Source organism: Diabrotica virgifera, chromosome 9 (genome assembly GCF_917563875.1).
Source record: "Diabrotica virgifera virgifera chromosome 9, PGI_DIABVI_V3a".
Lineage (NCBI taxonomy): Eukaryota > Metazoa > Arthropoda > Insecta > Coleoptera > Chrysomelidae > Diabrotica > Diabrotica virgifera.
The window spans coordinates 68,021,811-68,037,441 of NC_065451.1; the positions used below are offsets into that span (position 1 = coordinate 68,021,811).

Genomic DNA, 15,631 nt, shown 5'->3' on the forward strand with positions numbered 1-15,631 from the left:
TTGACGCAGAAAAATTATATATTGCTCCACAATATTGATATGATATGCAATTATTATATAAAGGTAAATTTAATTAATTGTATTTTGCTTGCAGTACTGCATTTTAATAACTAATTTTATTTACTTCTTCTTCTTCTTCCTTTATTGGGTTATATCCCTCGGGATAATTCGCCCAGCTTACACCAGGGAAATACTCTTGTCTTGCTCTGGGCAGTCGAATATTTCCAAATATATATGTTAAAGCCTCAATTTTTTTTTTAAATATATATTAGCAGGAACATCTTCGTATAGGGCCAGACAGTCCCTACAGGAAAGGCAATATTATACCATAAGGGTTAAGGCTTTTATCATTTGGAGGTCCAATATCTTTTTATATCTTTATCTTCTTAATTTTTTTAATTCAAATTTGGGAATTGATTAATTTATAAATTAAGTTTGGCTAAGTTAAGGAATTTAAGGATCAGGTTAATCCTACGTGGATTAAGGTTGGACATAAGTAGGCAAATTTCAATGGGAGTAGGGATATTTGTCTTGGCTAATTCTTTATATAGGTCAAAATTGGGTGACATATTTATAGGGCACTCAAAAATCAGATGATTTAAGGACCCAACTCGGCCACAGTCACAATATGGGTCATCTTTTACTCCTATCCTGAATAGGTGAACTGGAGTAGCACAATGACCTGTCCTCATTCTAATAATGGTGGTTATATGTCTTCTGTCTTGGTATGCAAAATTGTGGTACCAGGGGAGTTTATCTATCTGACCTACAATTTTAGAGTAAAATGAATTATTTCGATTTTTCCCCTGCCATTCTTGCTTCCACCGATTCCAGATGGAATGCTTGATGTCTGGTAGAAAGTTGGAATAGTGAAGAGTGATACCAGCAGCTACATTTAAGGTTCTACCTATATTAGCTAGTTTATCAGCCACCATGTTCCCTTTAATATTCGAGTGTCCTGGAATCCATGCCAGACTAATATTAACGTTATTTTCTTTCGCTTCAATGATGCCTCTCTTGGTCATGAACGATGAATGTTCTGTTTCCATAGAATAGGTTGATCTGCCTATTTTCTGTAAGGCACTTTTAGAGTCCGAGCAGATGATTGCTTGTTTAATCCCATTTTTCAAAATAATTTGGAGGGCATGATTAATTGCGACAATCTCAGCCGTACATATTTGGGTATACTTAGGTAGTTTACTGGTATAAGAATAGTTGATCTCTCGGCTAAAGACACCAAAGCCTGCTGATCCTTCATCATCAACCGAGCCGTCCGTGAAGAATTTGGTGTGACTAGGTTTATTTAGAATTATTTTTTGGAGTTGAACTGAGGCAAGTTCATCTGAACGATTAGATTGGATATTTATGATTGGAATTGTTGATAATTGATGGTCTAGTTCAAAGTTATGGCATGGGTATAAGTCACTTAAATATAAGTTGGTATAAGTACTTTTAAATTTGTTTTTTAAAAGCACTAGAAATGGAATACTTCTGTTTTTCCAATGATTTTGGTTCCTTTGAATTGCCAAGTCTAACAGGTCGAGAGCGGAAATAATTGGGTTGCCAATTAACATTAAATTTTTTAATATAAATTTAGAGCTAAGCCATTCCCATCTAGATTTAAGCGAGATCTGACCACTTTCACTTAAGAGAGCATGAATTGGGGTAGATTTCATGCATCCAGTTATAATTCGGATACTTTTGTATTTTAGTTTCTCCAATCTTTTAATTAAGGAAGTTGGACAATCGAAAATTACCTGGCAGCCAAAGTCCAGATGGCTCTGAATCAGACCATTGTGTACAATTTGTAAGGTTTTTGGATCACTTCCCCAATAAGTCCCACAAAGAGCTCTCATCACATTCAGGCCACGATTTACTTTTAGTTCTATTGAGTTTACATATGAATTCCACTTTAAGTTTTTTTGAATATTTACCCCCAGGTATTTGACTGAATCCACCCAACCAATATTCTGGTTACAAAATATTACGTTAGGGGGAGAGATTCTCGTGTTTCCTTTTGTAAATAATATTGCAGAAGATTTGTTCTTAGACAGATTTAAATTGTGGTCTAGCAACCATGATTCCATCTGAATCAATAATTTATTTACATTAATTACCAATTCATTAATATCACTCCCTCTAATCAGAAGAACCAAATCGTCTGCATACTGAATTAGTTTGCATGAAGAGGGATTAAATTATACAGGGAAAGACAATATAGGTTGAAGAGGATAGGGCTTAATGGGGAACCTTGGGGTAGTCCCAGACTTGATTTTCTTGGGCCATGGGTTTGTCCCAGTTTGTCTTTGACAAATAGCTCTCTATCATTTAGAAGGCAGAAAATCAAATTAGCCAGTTGGGTTGGAATGTTATACTTTAATAATTTGGAATACAAGAGTGATATATTGACATTATCATAAGCAGAAGAGATATCTAGAAATATGCCAATAGTGTATTGATTTTGAGCGAAGCCTATTTGAATTGTTGAGGTGAGGTATGTAAGGCATTCCGTACAACCTCTACCCCTTCTAAATCCTAGTTGTAGTGGATTAAAAATCTTATTATGTTCCACAATCCACTCTATTCTATTCTTTATAAGAGTTTCGAGCATTTTGCCTACACATGAAGAAAGAGCTATTGGTCTAAAGTTTAACGGATTATTACAATCTTTATCTTTTTTGATTATAGGTAAAATTACTGATTGTTTCCACTGAACAGGAACTATACCCGTTCTAAGACTTTCATTGAAAAGTTGAATTAATAACAAAGATCCAACAACGGGAAGATTTTTTAACATTGAGTAGGAAATCTGATCCAAACCAGGAGCCGAGTCAGATTTAATTGAGAGGGAGTTCTGATACTCGTCGAGAGCAAATGGCGGTTCTAGGGCTTGAGGAGATCTAACCAATACTTTATTGACAGCGGAAAGGGGGGTTAAGCAACATAGAATTTCGTGGGATATAGGAGTAGAGGGCAATTGTGTATATATTGAAGGTTTCGAAGCCGATACCTTATTAATTTTCTCCCACACAACTTTTAGAGGAGTGTTTCTATTTAATTTACTGCAAAATAGTCTGAAACTATTTTTACGTTTTGATTTTAGGAATTTTCTTGATTTGGCTATATTCTTTTTAGCCTCGATATAGTTTTCCATTGAGGGGGTATTTTTAAATTTTTTTAAGGCAGACACTCTCGCAGAGACGACTTCAGCACATGAGTCATCCCACCATGGAATGTGGTATTTGGAATTATTAGGAGGGTGAAGCCAAGGTATTGTTTCATCAGCTACCGATGATATGGAGTTAAAAAAAATTCGTAATCTTCCCTGGGAGAAGCTAAGAAAATGCTGTTTAAATTGTTATGATAAGTAGACCAATCAGCTTTCTTTAGATTTCTTCTTTTACATGAATGCGGGGGAGATTGAGGACATACACCTATCTGACATATTATGGGGAAGTGGTCACTAGTTCCAGTATCTGAAATAGTGGACCACTTGCCCACACTGGCTGCCACATCGACTGATGCCATTGTTAGATCTACTACCGACTTACTGCCTCCTGGGGCCACCAGTCTAGTTGGGGACCCATCATTGAGAAATACTAGCTCAAGTTCCTCCAAAGAATCAAAAATAATCCTACCATTGTGACTGTCTCTAGAACTACCCCATGCCTTATGATTACAATTTAGATCACCCATGATTAAAAATGGCTTATTAAGTAATTTAACAAGGGAAAACCAGTTGGATTTGGAGATAGAGTTGTCTTGTGGACAGTATATATTAAGAATATTCAAATTAAAGTTAGGGAGAAATGTGAGTTGGAATTGGACATCATGATTGAAGCCTGGATTGGCAACTTGAATTTCCCTATAATCAATATTATTTTTGATAAGAGTAATTAATCCGCCATAGCCATCCTCTCGATCTTTTCTGATTATTTGATACCCTCTACATCTTATAACATGTTGGTTTGAGAGCCAAGATTCGCTAATAAGGATTATATCTGGGTTAAGGTTTTTTTATAAGGATTTTTAGATTGTCAGAATTAGTGTTATACGAACGTATATTCCACTGAATAATAGTTATCGGAGTGTTAGGATTCATTATAAAGAGTATGTTTGCTAGACCAAGGAGTCAAAAGATCTCGAATCCTCAGGCTCGAGATCCTCTATTCCCCTCCGACCCTGGTTTACATTTATATTGAAAGGTGATACACTTTTGTTTATGCTAGTCTTTAGATCTGCCATATTGTAAGGAATGGAGTATGATTTTGAGTTTATTAAGTCCGCAATGAAGGTCATGACGAGCTCCCTGTGAGATTGGTTCAGCATAGACATGGCCTGATTGAAATCCAAATGAAGTTGGGATAAAGATTGTGAGTTAGTGATTTGAGAATCAGAGTGAGCAGGATTGAATTTTGAAGTCGAAGGCTCATTTATTCTTCTACCTGATGGATTAATAAGTAGTCTTTGGTGGGAGATTTTATCATAACCTGTATTTTCTTGTATTGAAGGTCTTCTTCTTTTTGGTGGAGATTGAGTGACTTGACTAAAAGGTTTTGAATATTGAGCTGAGGCTGCAGACCTCCTCTCCTGTGGTAAGATGCCATTAGAATTATTCTGATCGCTATGTAAGGGGGGGAAATCGTTTATGTTTAAAGATGAAATATTATGGATCCTAGGAACCTGCTGACTTGCCTCATAGAAAGATAGATTAGAAAAGGACATTAGATCCTTAATATCTTTTTGTCTGACTCTCTCTCTACAATTACGACTATTTGATTCATGGTCAGAAGATTTGCAGAAAATGCAATATTTTGTACACGTATTAGATGAAGAATCCTCATGAGAAGTTCCGCATCTAGCACATTTCTTTTTTCCTCTACATTGGTTCGTAGAATGGCCATAAAGTAAGCAATTTCCACATTGAAGAACAGGGCTGATGAATGGTGTAACCCTCATTGGTAGTTGATATATGGAAATTTCTTTAGGAATAGTTTTTCCTGAAAAAGTTATGCTAATAGTTCCCGTGGAGACAAATTCAACCTTTGAATCCACTTGTACTCTCCGGTTCATTCGCTTTACACTTAATATCTTACATAAAGCCAAGTTGGTTTCTGATGCCTCCTTTATTTCTTCCTCTGTGAATCTTTTATTAACTCCCCTTACTATACCCCTACAAGAAATCTGATGAAATGGAATGAACACGTCATACCCTAGGGCTTCCCAATCTTTCCTCACAACGAAATCGTTGGCTGCTTTTCTAGTGGAAAATAATACCCCTATCCTGTTTTTACCTTTCCTACTGATTTTTGTGATGTCTTATAGATTTAGCTATACTTAACACGTGGTAATCTCCAATATTTTTATCCTGACCCTGGACAAATACTTCATAAGGACCTATGTCGGTCTCCGAAAATAGTATTTGTTTTTTTCCTTTAAGACTTTTCTGAATAATTGGAGGTTGAGATTGACATTCATGTTGGTTGATTTTATTAGGAGGGTCAGGTGGTGGAGGAGGATCGGGAGGAACTTCTTCCTCCATCTTATGCGGCAGATTGACGAATTTAAAATCTATGCCAGTCGATGCAAATTAGAAATTAACAGGGAAATATAGATAGTTTTGGCCCTTACCCTTTGGATGAGTCGTCCGTTCACCTCGAACGATAATCACAGATTTGTCTATTTTAAGTTTTCTTCCAAAAAATCAAATGTCAAACACAACAAAATTCACAACAGATATTCACTGCGAAAAGAAGCCGAGGCTGTTCATCCCAGCGGACCTCGACTTCTTATCAACGATAAATAAAAAATTAACAAGAATTAACAACTGTTTTCACACTAAATTAGGTTTGATGAGGTTTTTTTAGCAAAAATTAAAAACTGTCAACTGTGACGTTTTTTCTGGTTTTCAAAAACCTAATTTTATTTACTATATACAATTGTTTACGTTTGCTTAACATAACCTGCATCTTATTTTTTCTTCTTATTATTTTTTTGGACTATGGCCTTGACAATTATCCAATAACCAGGACTAATATAATTGGCCAATATAATTAAAAGTGCGAATAAAAGTACAGAGCGTAGAAATAGAGGTCGCTTTGCCGAACTTGCACGGTCCCAATAATGAAAATTGCGTTTGATCTGCCCTGCATAAAGCCAAATTGATTCTCGGATATGTCGGTCTCTTCACATATCCGTCTATCAATTACTCTCTCCCATATTTTCATGGTGTGGCTAACAGTTTTATAGCCCTGTAGTTTGTACACTGCTGTATATCTCCCTTGTTTTTGTAGACAGGTACTAGTATACTGCTTCTCCATCCGTCTGGCATTTGTCCAACTTCCATAATTATATTAAATAAACCTGCTAGCCACCTTATTCCTGTCTCTCCCAATGCTTTCCATACTTCCCTAGGAATATCATCTGGTCCTACCGCTTTTTTTCTTTATTTTTTGAAGCGCTTGAGCCACTTCCTCGTTTGTTATTTTGGTGACCATTGCTGCTACTGTCTCCGTTGATTCCACAGGCTGTCTGTCAAATTCTTCATTTAATAAGCTGGCAAAGTACTTTGTCCATCTCTTTTTGACATCCTTTTCGTGAGCTAGTATTTTATTATTTTCATCTCGGATACATCTAATCTGATTAAAATCTTTTGCTTTCTTTGCTCTGTGTTTGGCTATTTTATATATCTTCGTTTCGCCTTCCCTGGTATCAAGTTGATCGTATAGGTTTGAATACGCTTCTGCTAAACTTTTGCTACTGCTACTTTCGCTTCCTTTTTCGCGACCATATAGTTTTGAAGATCTGTGTTGGATCTGGTTTCTTGCCACTTTTTATATAATTTTCCCTTCTCTTTCAGTTTTCTTTGAACTTCGTTTGACCACCACCAAGTCTCTTTATCCTCAAACTTTTTTCCTGTATTTAAAAACACCCTGTATTGATGAAAATTATGGCTAGTTGTTAAAGTACGTAACTTTTTTAAGGTCTAATGTAAGTGAATGAATCAAAAACCAAAATGTTGAGAAAACATGAGGTTATTGTTGGATTTTAATTTCAGTATTTTATAAATTATGAATAGGCTAAGAACGGTGAGTACAGAATATGGTTTGAAAATAAATATACAGAAAACCAAAGTAATGATCGTCGATAGAATCAGAAACAACCAACCGGAGATAAGAGACTTGGCAGGCTACGAAGTGGTCAGACAATTTAATTACTTAGGCTCCGTTATTACTAACAGTGGAGGAAGCGAAGACGAGATCCGTAGGCGCATCATAATGGCCAGATTGGCAACAGCCAAACTCACAAAAATATGGAAGAATACTGACATTACAAAAAACACAAAATTACGCCTTGTTCGAGCGTTAATATTTCCTATCGCCACCTACGCTTCAGAGACTTGGACCATCAACAAAGCAGATTCAAAACGTATAATGGCATTTGAAATGTGGGTTTACCGGAGAATGTTGCGCATACCATGGACCGCACATCGCACAAATAATTTAATATTAGCCGAACTTAACATAAAAACTAGACTCAGCACAACTATCAACCAAAATATACTGAGATATTTTGGACATATAACTAGAAGAAGAGAAGGCATGGAACGAATGATAGTTTAAGGTAACGTAGAGGGCAGAGGATCCAGAGGAATATCTCCATTACGATGGTCGGACCAAATAAGGGACATGACTGGTTACTCGTTCTCCGAAGCAAAACAACACGCACAGGAGAGAGAGGATTGGATAGAAATAGTCAAACGACTTACATGACGCCACTACATTCTTACGAAGGAGAACAGATAGAGGAGGATTTTATAAATGCTAGAATATTCCACAGGGTGATGTCAACTTTAAGAAGAAAACACAGTTCGATTGGTACACCCGGTATACAATGAAAATTTAAATGTTTAGCAACAATACCATTTCAGCGATATTGTTAAAGAATTGATACTATAACATATAAAAAGATCACTTAAATCGGACAACAGGTTTAGGAAATTCGAGACATCAAAAATGACCTATTTTTAAGATGTCCGGTTAATTTTGCACCCAGTGTGGTAAATATTTCGAGTAACCGACTTAATTATAATGCTCTATCATATTAATTATTTTGTAGGTACGAGCCATAGCGTACGACTTAGTTCTCAATGGTAATGAAGTAGCAGGTGGTTCCATACGTATTCACGATCCAAACCTACAAAAGACCATCCTGAACCTGTTAAAAATAAGTCCAGATACGATGCAACATATGCTGGACATGTTAGAGTCGGGATGCCCTCCTCATGGGGGTATAGCTTTCGGATTAGACCGACTAGTCAGCATATTGCTGGGCACAACTAGCATACGAGACGTTATAGCATTTCCTAAAAATTATGAGGGAAGAGATCCCATGAGTGGAGCTCCCAGTTACATTTCAGATGAAGATAAGAAGTTGTACCATATAAAAAGTGTAGATGAAGATAAAAATAGGTAAATTATGTAATATGTAAATAAAATATTGTATTATAAATGTGTAATTGTGTTTGTAACTTTTTGTAATATATAATGTTATATTGTTTGTTATACTTTTGTTTGGTTTGCTTTTTTTATTGTCTCCTAGAGAGATCTGCAATCTGCCTAGTAGACAATAAGCGTTTTTTTTCCGACAATGAAGCTGATGACATGTAGAGTATCATTCCAGTGAATAAATAATCTCTTATCTAAACCTAAGTTAAACATTTTTTGTGAGAATATATACCTAATCATTTGTCTTAAGAGCGTAGGTACAAAATTTTAGAGCCAATGGTTTTTAAATGCATTCATTTTTTTTTCGAATACTAAAAAACTAATAAATAATTTTGAATAATTTAAACGCAGAATGAAAGATTACATTATTACCGAGGGCCGAAAGTCCCTTAGAATAAAAAGAAAATTTTTTTTGAATGGTATAATATTTGAAATTAAAAACCGCACTCAATTTTCTCTTCTTTTGCACCCCTGTCATCATCATCATTGGCGCTACAACCGCTGGTGGGTCTTGGCCTGTTCCAGAATCAACTTCCGTTCCTTCGTATCTTTCGCCTTGTTTTTCCAATTTCGCACTCGTAACACTCGCAAGTCGTCTTCCACCTGGTCCTTAAATCGTGCTCTGGGCCTGCCTCTTCTCATCAGTCCATCCAATCTCTGGCTATAAATGTGTTTCGACGGTTCCACCTCATTCATTCTCTCTAAGTGGCCCAGCCATCGCAGCCTGTTTATGTTGATAGATCTACCAATACTAGGCTCACTCAAAATTATAGCGTCTACGCCATAATCCGTTTTCCTGCACGCGTTTATGGATATATTTGAGGATTTTACGTTTAAAACGGCCTAACCGTTCTTCATCAGTTTTTGTTATGGTCCACGATTCTGATGCGTAAGTGAGAACGGGCTTGATTAGAGTTCTGTATATCAATATTTTTGAAAAAGTTAAGACAATACATATTGCTAATAAAACATATAATGGACTTATTAAACATCTAAGATCTAACATCAGGAGAAAAACCAAATGCAAAATATACAAAACCCTGATAAATCCGGTCCTTATATATGGATCAGAGACATGGACACTGTCGAAAAGCGAAGAGAACTTATTAGGTACGTTTGTACGAAAAATCCTCAGACACATATATAAGGGGGTGAAAGAAAATTATGTATAGCGCAAAAGATATAATTTTGAACTATACGCAGCATACAACGAACCCGACGTCATAACATCCATGAAGATCGGGCGTCTGCGCTGGATGGGCCATGTTGAACGGATGTCGGAGACCGAAACACCAAAACATATAATGAGCAAACACCAGTAGGGAGAAGGTCAAAGGGAAGCCTCAAACTTAGATACATGGAACAAGATCTGAAAACACTTAAGATTACCCACTGGAAGAACAAAGCAAGGAACAGAACAGAATGATGGAAAATCCTAGAACAAGCCAGGACCCAAAAAGGGTTGTCGAGCTACTGATGATGATGATACCAATATTTTTGTTCTTTTTGTGACTATGTTTGATATTAAAAGTTTCTTTAATCCATGGTACGCTCTATTTGCTAGATATATACGTCTGTTAATTTCTGCAGTTACTGTATTACTTCGGTTGATTTGTGAGCCGAGATATACGAACTCTCTTACTCCTTCGAAAGTATATCGCTGGTACCTATGATTAATGTGATTCATAATAGATGCCGAAGAAAACAATTATTTCCCTTTCTGTTTCTGTTTCTGCCGACGGAACTCTTTTTGTTTCGCAATGTATTGTTTTCCATCTTTTGCGCTACTTTGCCGGTTATTAGCACGCTCATCACTGTATAATTCTATCTGACTGACAGTCACTCCTCGTCGTATCATGACACTTCTCTTAAGACATACATATATTACCAACACTAATTGTAGATCCGCTTGAAAAGATAAGGCTCCTAGGTTCTCTAAGAAGAATTGTTAGCTTTGTGTGGGTAACAGGTCACTCTAAATATTTCAGGCAATGAAAAAGTAGATTATTTTGCTTAAAACGTTATTTTAGTGGGTCTAGAATACAATGATTTAGTTGCAGCTAGGAAGAAACACGTTAGACTTAGTTGGGAAATTGAGTCTACTCACAGTAGCAAAAATACATATTGCATATATCCAACACAAACGAGAGAAACCCTATCTCTCGGAAAATTTATACCATGTACGTTAGATCATGATACTATAAACGTTAGATGGCTTTTTGGGCATGCTAAAGTAAACGCACCGCATACCTATGTATTGGGACCGTCAGAGACATGTTAACCGTAGATAAGGCATACTGAGCAAAAAAGCGTAACGCGCGGAAGTCGATCGGTGGTCTATCTATCTTTTTTACTAAGCGGTACCGCTCATATGACGGACAAAGATGGCTAGACCACTCAAAATGAATATTGACCAATGGAGTCCTTGATATCGGCGTTACATCTCGATGCACAGAGCGGCCCATAGCTAGCCTAATCTACAGGTTCTTATATCTATGGGGACCGTGCAAGTTCGGAAAAGCGACACCTGGTTTCATAGCTCGGCAACATTTTTCGCACTTTTAATAATATTGGTCAATCATATTGGTCCTGGTTACTGGACAATTGTCAAGTACAAAGCCCAAAAAAATTATAAGAAGAAAAAGTAATATTAAGGTTATGTCACAGAATAACTAACCATACAGAAGCGAAACTGACTGTCGTTTCCATTGATTTTGTGGGAACCGAAATATTTGACCTTGTGCACCAGTTACAGAATAGAACTTGATGTTCTAAGGAATAGACCATTCCAAATAATGTGATATTTTTGACAAGTAGTTATTAATTAATTATGAAATATAAAATTTAACTATAAAACATAAATAAAATATAAAATAAAACATATATAAATATAAAATTTAACTAAAAACAACTGTCACTGTCAGTCTAAAAGTGAGGTTGCACCAGTTACGTTGACACATGAGCATTAAAATTATGTTACCATTTTGGGCCTGAGTTTCGCTTCTGTATGGTTAGTTATTCTGTGGTTATGTTATTAAAAGGTAAACGGTAAACAATTGTATGTAGTAAATAAAATTAATTATTAAAATGCACTACTACAAGCAAAATAGAATTAATTAAATTTACTTTTAAATAATAATTGCATATTATATCAATGTTGTAGAGCAACATATAATTTTTCTTCTTCATTGACAGTAGATATGAAATATACGTCAATTTGACAATTTCAATTGACAATTAATTATTTAAGAAAGTTGCAAGATTTCTCCGCTATTCGCGCACGATCGTTTCTCGTATCCCCTCCAAGTACTTGCACACGGCGAATACAAAACTTTCTCAGAAACAGATACATGTGAATATGACGTCACTTTTGATGTGATGACCTTACTACTGGATGTTTAATTCAGTGTCGGTATAATCAAGAAGCCATAAATTTTTATTTCAAGCCATCTCCCATAAATCATACTGCCACAGAACGTTGTTTCTCTCATCTTTTTAAGTAGTCGAAACCCAACTATTACATCCCTCTAGCGGGAGCGGACACAACCCCAGAATCTTTAATGAAAAGAGGGTTAAGTTATACCTCATTTTAAGGTCGTTCAACTACCTTTTCAAAAATATCACATACATTATAATATAGCAGTACAGTAGAACCCCGATTATCCGTGCTCCTCGGGACCAGAAGTTGGCACGGATAATCCAAACATTTATTTCTCATATACAGTGATGAGCGCGATAATAACCGGCAAAACACCTCAAAAGATGGAAAATGTATTAATTTGTGAGATAAAAAGAAATGAAACTACTGGAGGTGGGATTTTATCGGTATTAACTTATAATTTACATTACCAATATGGACAGTTTCCACCTTTATACCTTTAAACGTCAGCTAGTTAACTTCAGTCATAATTCTACGTGTGACGTTCTTTTAAACCTGAGTTTTAATAAGTTACGTATGTCTTCTTCTTCGTTTATTTATTGGCCTCTACTTGCATGGGTATTTGGCTAGTCCATCGTCTTGGAATAAAGGAATAATCCCTTATTCACCTACAATTTAGAGTTAATATCGGACAAATACAACAAAGGTAAAAACTTTTCTCGTACAGGGATAACTGCCGACCATTACACAATCTGCTTCTACTTCTTCTTCTCGTTCTTTAGTTAATTGGCAATTTTGAATTGTCATGGGACAAATACAACAAAGGCAAACAACTTTCTAGTTCAGGGACAACTGCCGATCATTACAAGATTTCCCTGGTGTAAGCTGGGCGAATTATCCCGAGGGATATAACCCAATAAAGGAAGAAGGAGAAGAAGATTATTACAAGATTGCGTAATGTGGCCTCGGTTATTTGAAGTGAAGAACCCAGATGATGACAGACTGTTATTATTACAAAATATTGTATAGTTATTTTACCCAGATTTTAATTATCTAGTCGTATGTAATTTTTGACATATTATTCAAATTATTTATTATTTTATCCATTCATTTTCAATATTTTACTTTTCTCATAACTACGTATGACGTTAATATGACATTAACATTTTTTTTTATTTCGCATAAAGTAAAAATCAATTGAAGACAATAAAGCAAAATAAAAACAGTTTAATTAGTAGTAATTTTTTATTCTAAAATTAACTTAATTTCTACCATGATTTTAGACGTCCCGCATTTACTCCTGTCACTACAGAATTGTCGAAGGTTGTTTCAAATCCCACATTTGTGATTTTTTTGCAATAATTAAATATTAAAATTTGAAATTATTGAGTTATTAAGTCTAAATTGTAGATGATTACGGGATTTTTCCTTTATTCTCAGAGGATCAACTGGCCAAAATACCCATGCAGGTAGAGGCCAATAAACTAAAGAAGAAGAAGACTTACATAACCTGATAAAACTGAGTTTGAAGGAACGTCATACGTAGAATTAGAATTATGACCGAAGTTAACTAGCTGACGTTTAAAGGTATAAAGGTGGAAACTGTCCATAATGGTAATGTAAATTATAAGTTAATACCGATAAAATCCCACCTCCAGTAGTTTCATTTCTTTTTATCTCACAATTTAATATGTTTTCCATCTTTTGAGCTATTTTGCCGGTTATTAGCGTGCTCATCACTGTATAATACATATGTACGTATACAGAGAGAGTCTGTAAAGTGGAATAAATTCAATATCTCAAATACTAATTGTTTTTTTGGAAAATGCTCAGACCCGTCGATTAGTATTTCAAATTGTCCTTTTTGACATTCAATAATAATGTATACAGGGTGTCCCAATTTAGAGATATGACGTCATCGTCGATTTTCTTAAATGGCAACACTGTCATTTTGATAGCTAATTTGATAGGGTTTGTAAAGTTATACATAACTGCAAAATATCAAATTTTTATTCTCTACCATTTACAAGATAATAGAAAATAACAAAGTTATATCTGTAATTTGGAATATATTCAATAATTAAAATACTAACTGTTTTTTTGAAAAATGCTCAGACCCGTCGATTAGTATATCAAATTGTCCTTTTTGACATATAATAATAATGTATACAGGGTGTCCCAATTTAGAGATCTGACGTCATCGTTGATTTTCTTAAATGGCAACACTGTCATTTTGATAGCTATTTTGATAGGGTGTGTAAAGTTATACACAACTGCAAAATTTCAAATTTGTATTCTCTACCATTTAGATGATAATAAAAAATAACAAAGTTATGAAAAAGAAGTAATCAACTAATAATTGAATTTAATTATTTCAATAAATTAAGCAAAAACTCATAATGTTGCCCTCAATTAAGCATTTGCTTAATTGAAATAAATAAATTCAATTATTATTTGATTACTTCTTGTTCTTCATAACTTTGTTATTTTTTATTATCTTGTAAATGGTAGGGAATAAAATTTTGAAATTTTTCAGATGTGTATAACTTTACACACGCTATCAAAATGATAGTGTTGCCATTTAAGAAAATCAACGATGACGTCATATCTCTAAATTGGGACACCCTGTATACATTATTATTATATGTCAAAAATGACAATTTGATATACTAATCGACGGGTCTGAGCATTTTTCAAAAAAACAGTTAGTATTTTAATTATTGAATTATCTTGTAAATGGTAGAGAATAAAAATTTGATATTTTGCAGTTATGTATAACTTTACAAACCCTATCAAATTAGCTATCAAAATGACAGTGTTGCCATTTAAGAAAATCGACGATGACGTCATATCTCTAAATTGGGACACCCTGTATACATTTTTATTGAATGTCAAAAAGGACAATTTGAAATACTAATCGACGGGTCTGAGCATTTTCCAAAAAAACAATTAGTATTTGAGATATTGAATTTATTCCACTTTACAGACTCTCTCTGTATACATACATATGTACCTACCATAAAAAGTTAACAGAAAAAATAAATCTTTCATTATGAGTCTCCTTCTCGGCGTATAGGGTTTAAATCGAGTGATTTGCGGTGACGCTACTTTGATAAAACCCCAAAAATGCAATTTGAGTAATAGAAAGTCATAGCACGGATAATCCGCACACGGATAATCGGGGTTCTACTGTATGTCTGTTTTTATGTATTCTACAACCTACATCTGCTCTTTTGTGATCTGATGCTAAAATTTTTCAAATACCTAATAAGTTAATTTTTTCTTACTTCATGCATCTGTAGTAGATGCTTTTCATTGTTTGATTTAATTTATTCGTGTCCGTTGTCATCCCAATGTTTTTAAAAATCCTTTTCCCATCTCCATTCCTCTCCATCTACTATATTTTTAAAACCTACTTTGTTCTTAAGTTTTTACATTTCTCAGTTACGTCTTTTCTCTTTCTTTGGTTGTCAGATCATCATTAATGAATACCTTTTTCCCTTTAACCTTTTCAGCTGACTCCTTTTTCCACAATTCTATTTTTCCATGTGTTCTCTCATTTGTAGCAAACAAGTTTTTTACTGTAGTTCTATTGCCTTTTAACAATTACTTCCTCGTTTAGGTGTATTATAAAATTTGTCATATCTTCTTTTACTTTCTATCTGTATCAATCCTTAATTTAATATTATTTACTTGTAATTGGGCTTAAATACTTCGTTGTTAGATGACCTTTTCGTAAGATGCC

At 34.8% G+C, this 15,631-nt stretch overlaps 1 protein-coding gene across 1 annotated transcript in view; it reads left to right on the forward strand.

Annotated features, from left to right (window-relative positions):
• The window catches only part of LOC126892873 (aspartate--tRNA ligase, mitochondrial), a 77,459-nt gene extending 68,895 nt beyond the window's left edge, over positions 1-8,564 (forward strand). The window contains exon 8 of the mRNA XM_050662692.1: positions 8,119-8,564. Within this exon, the coding sequence (XP_050518649.1) occupies positions 8,119-8,475 (357 nt within the window). The 3' untranslated portion in view covers positions 8,476-8,564. The remainder of the gene's footprint in view (positions 1-8,118) is intronic.
• Positions 8,565-15,631: the final 7,067 nt, after the last annotated feature.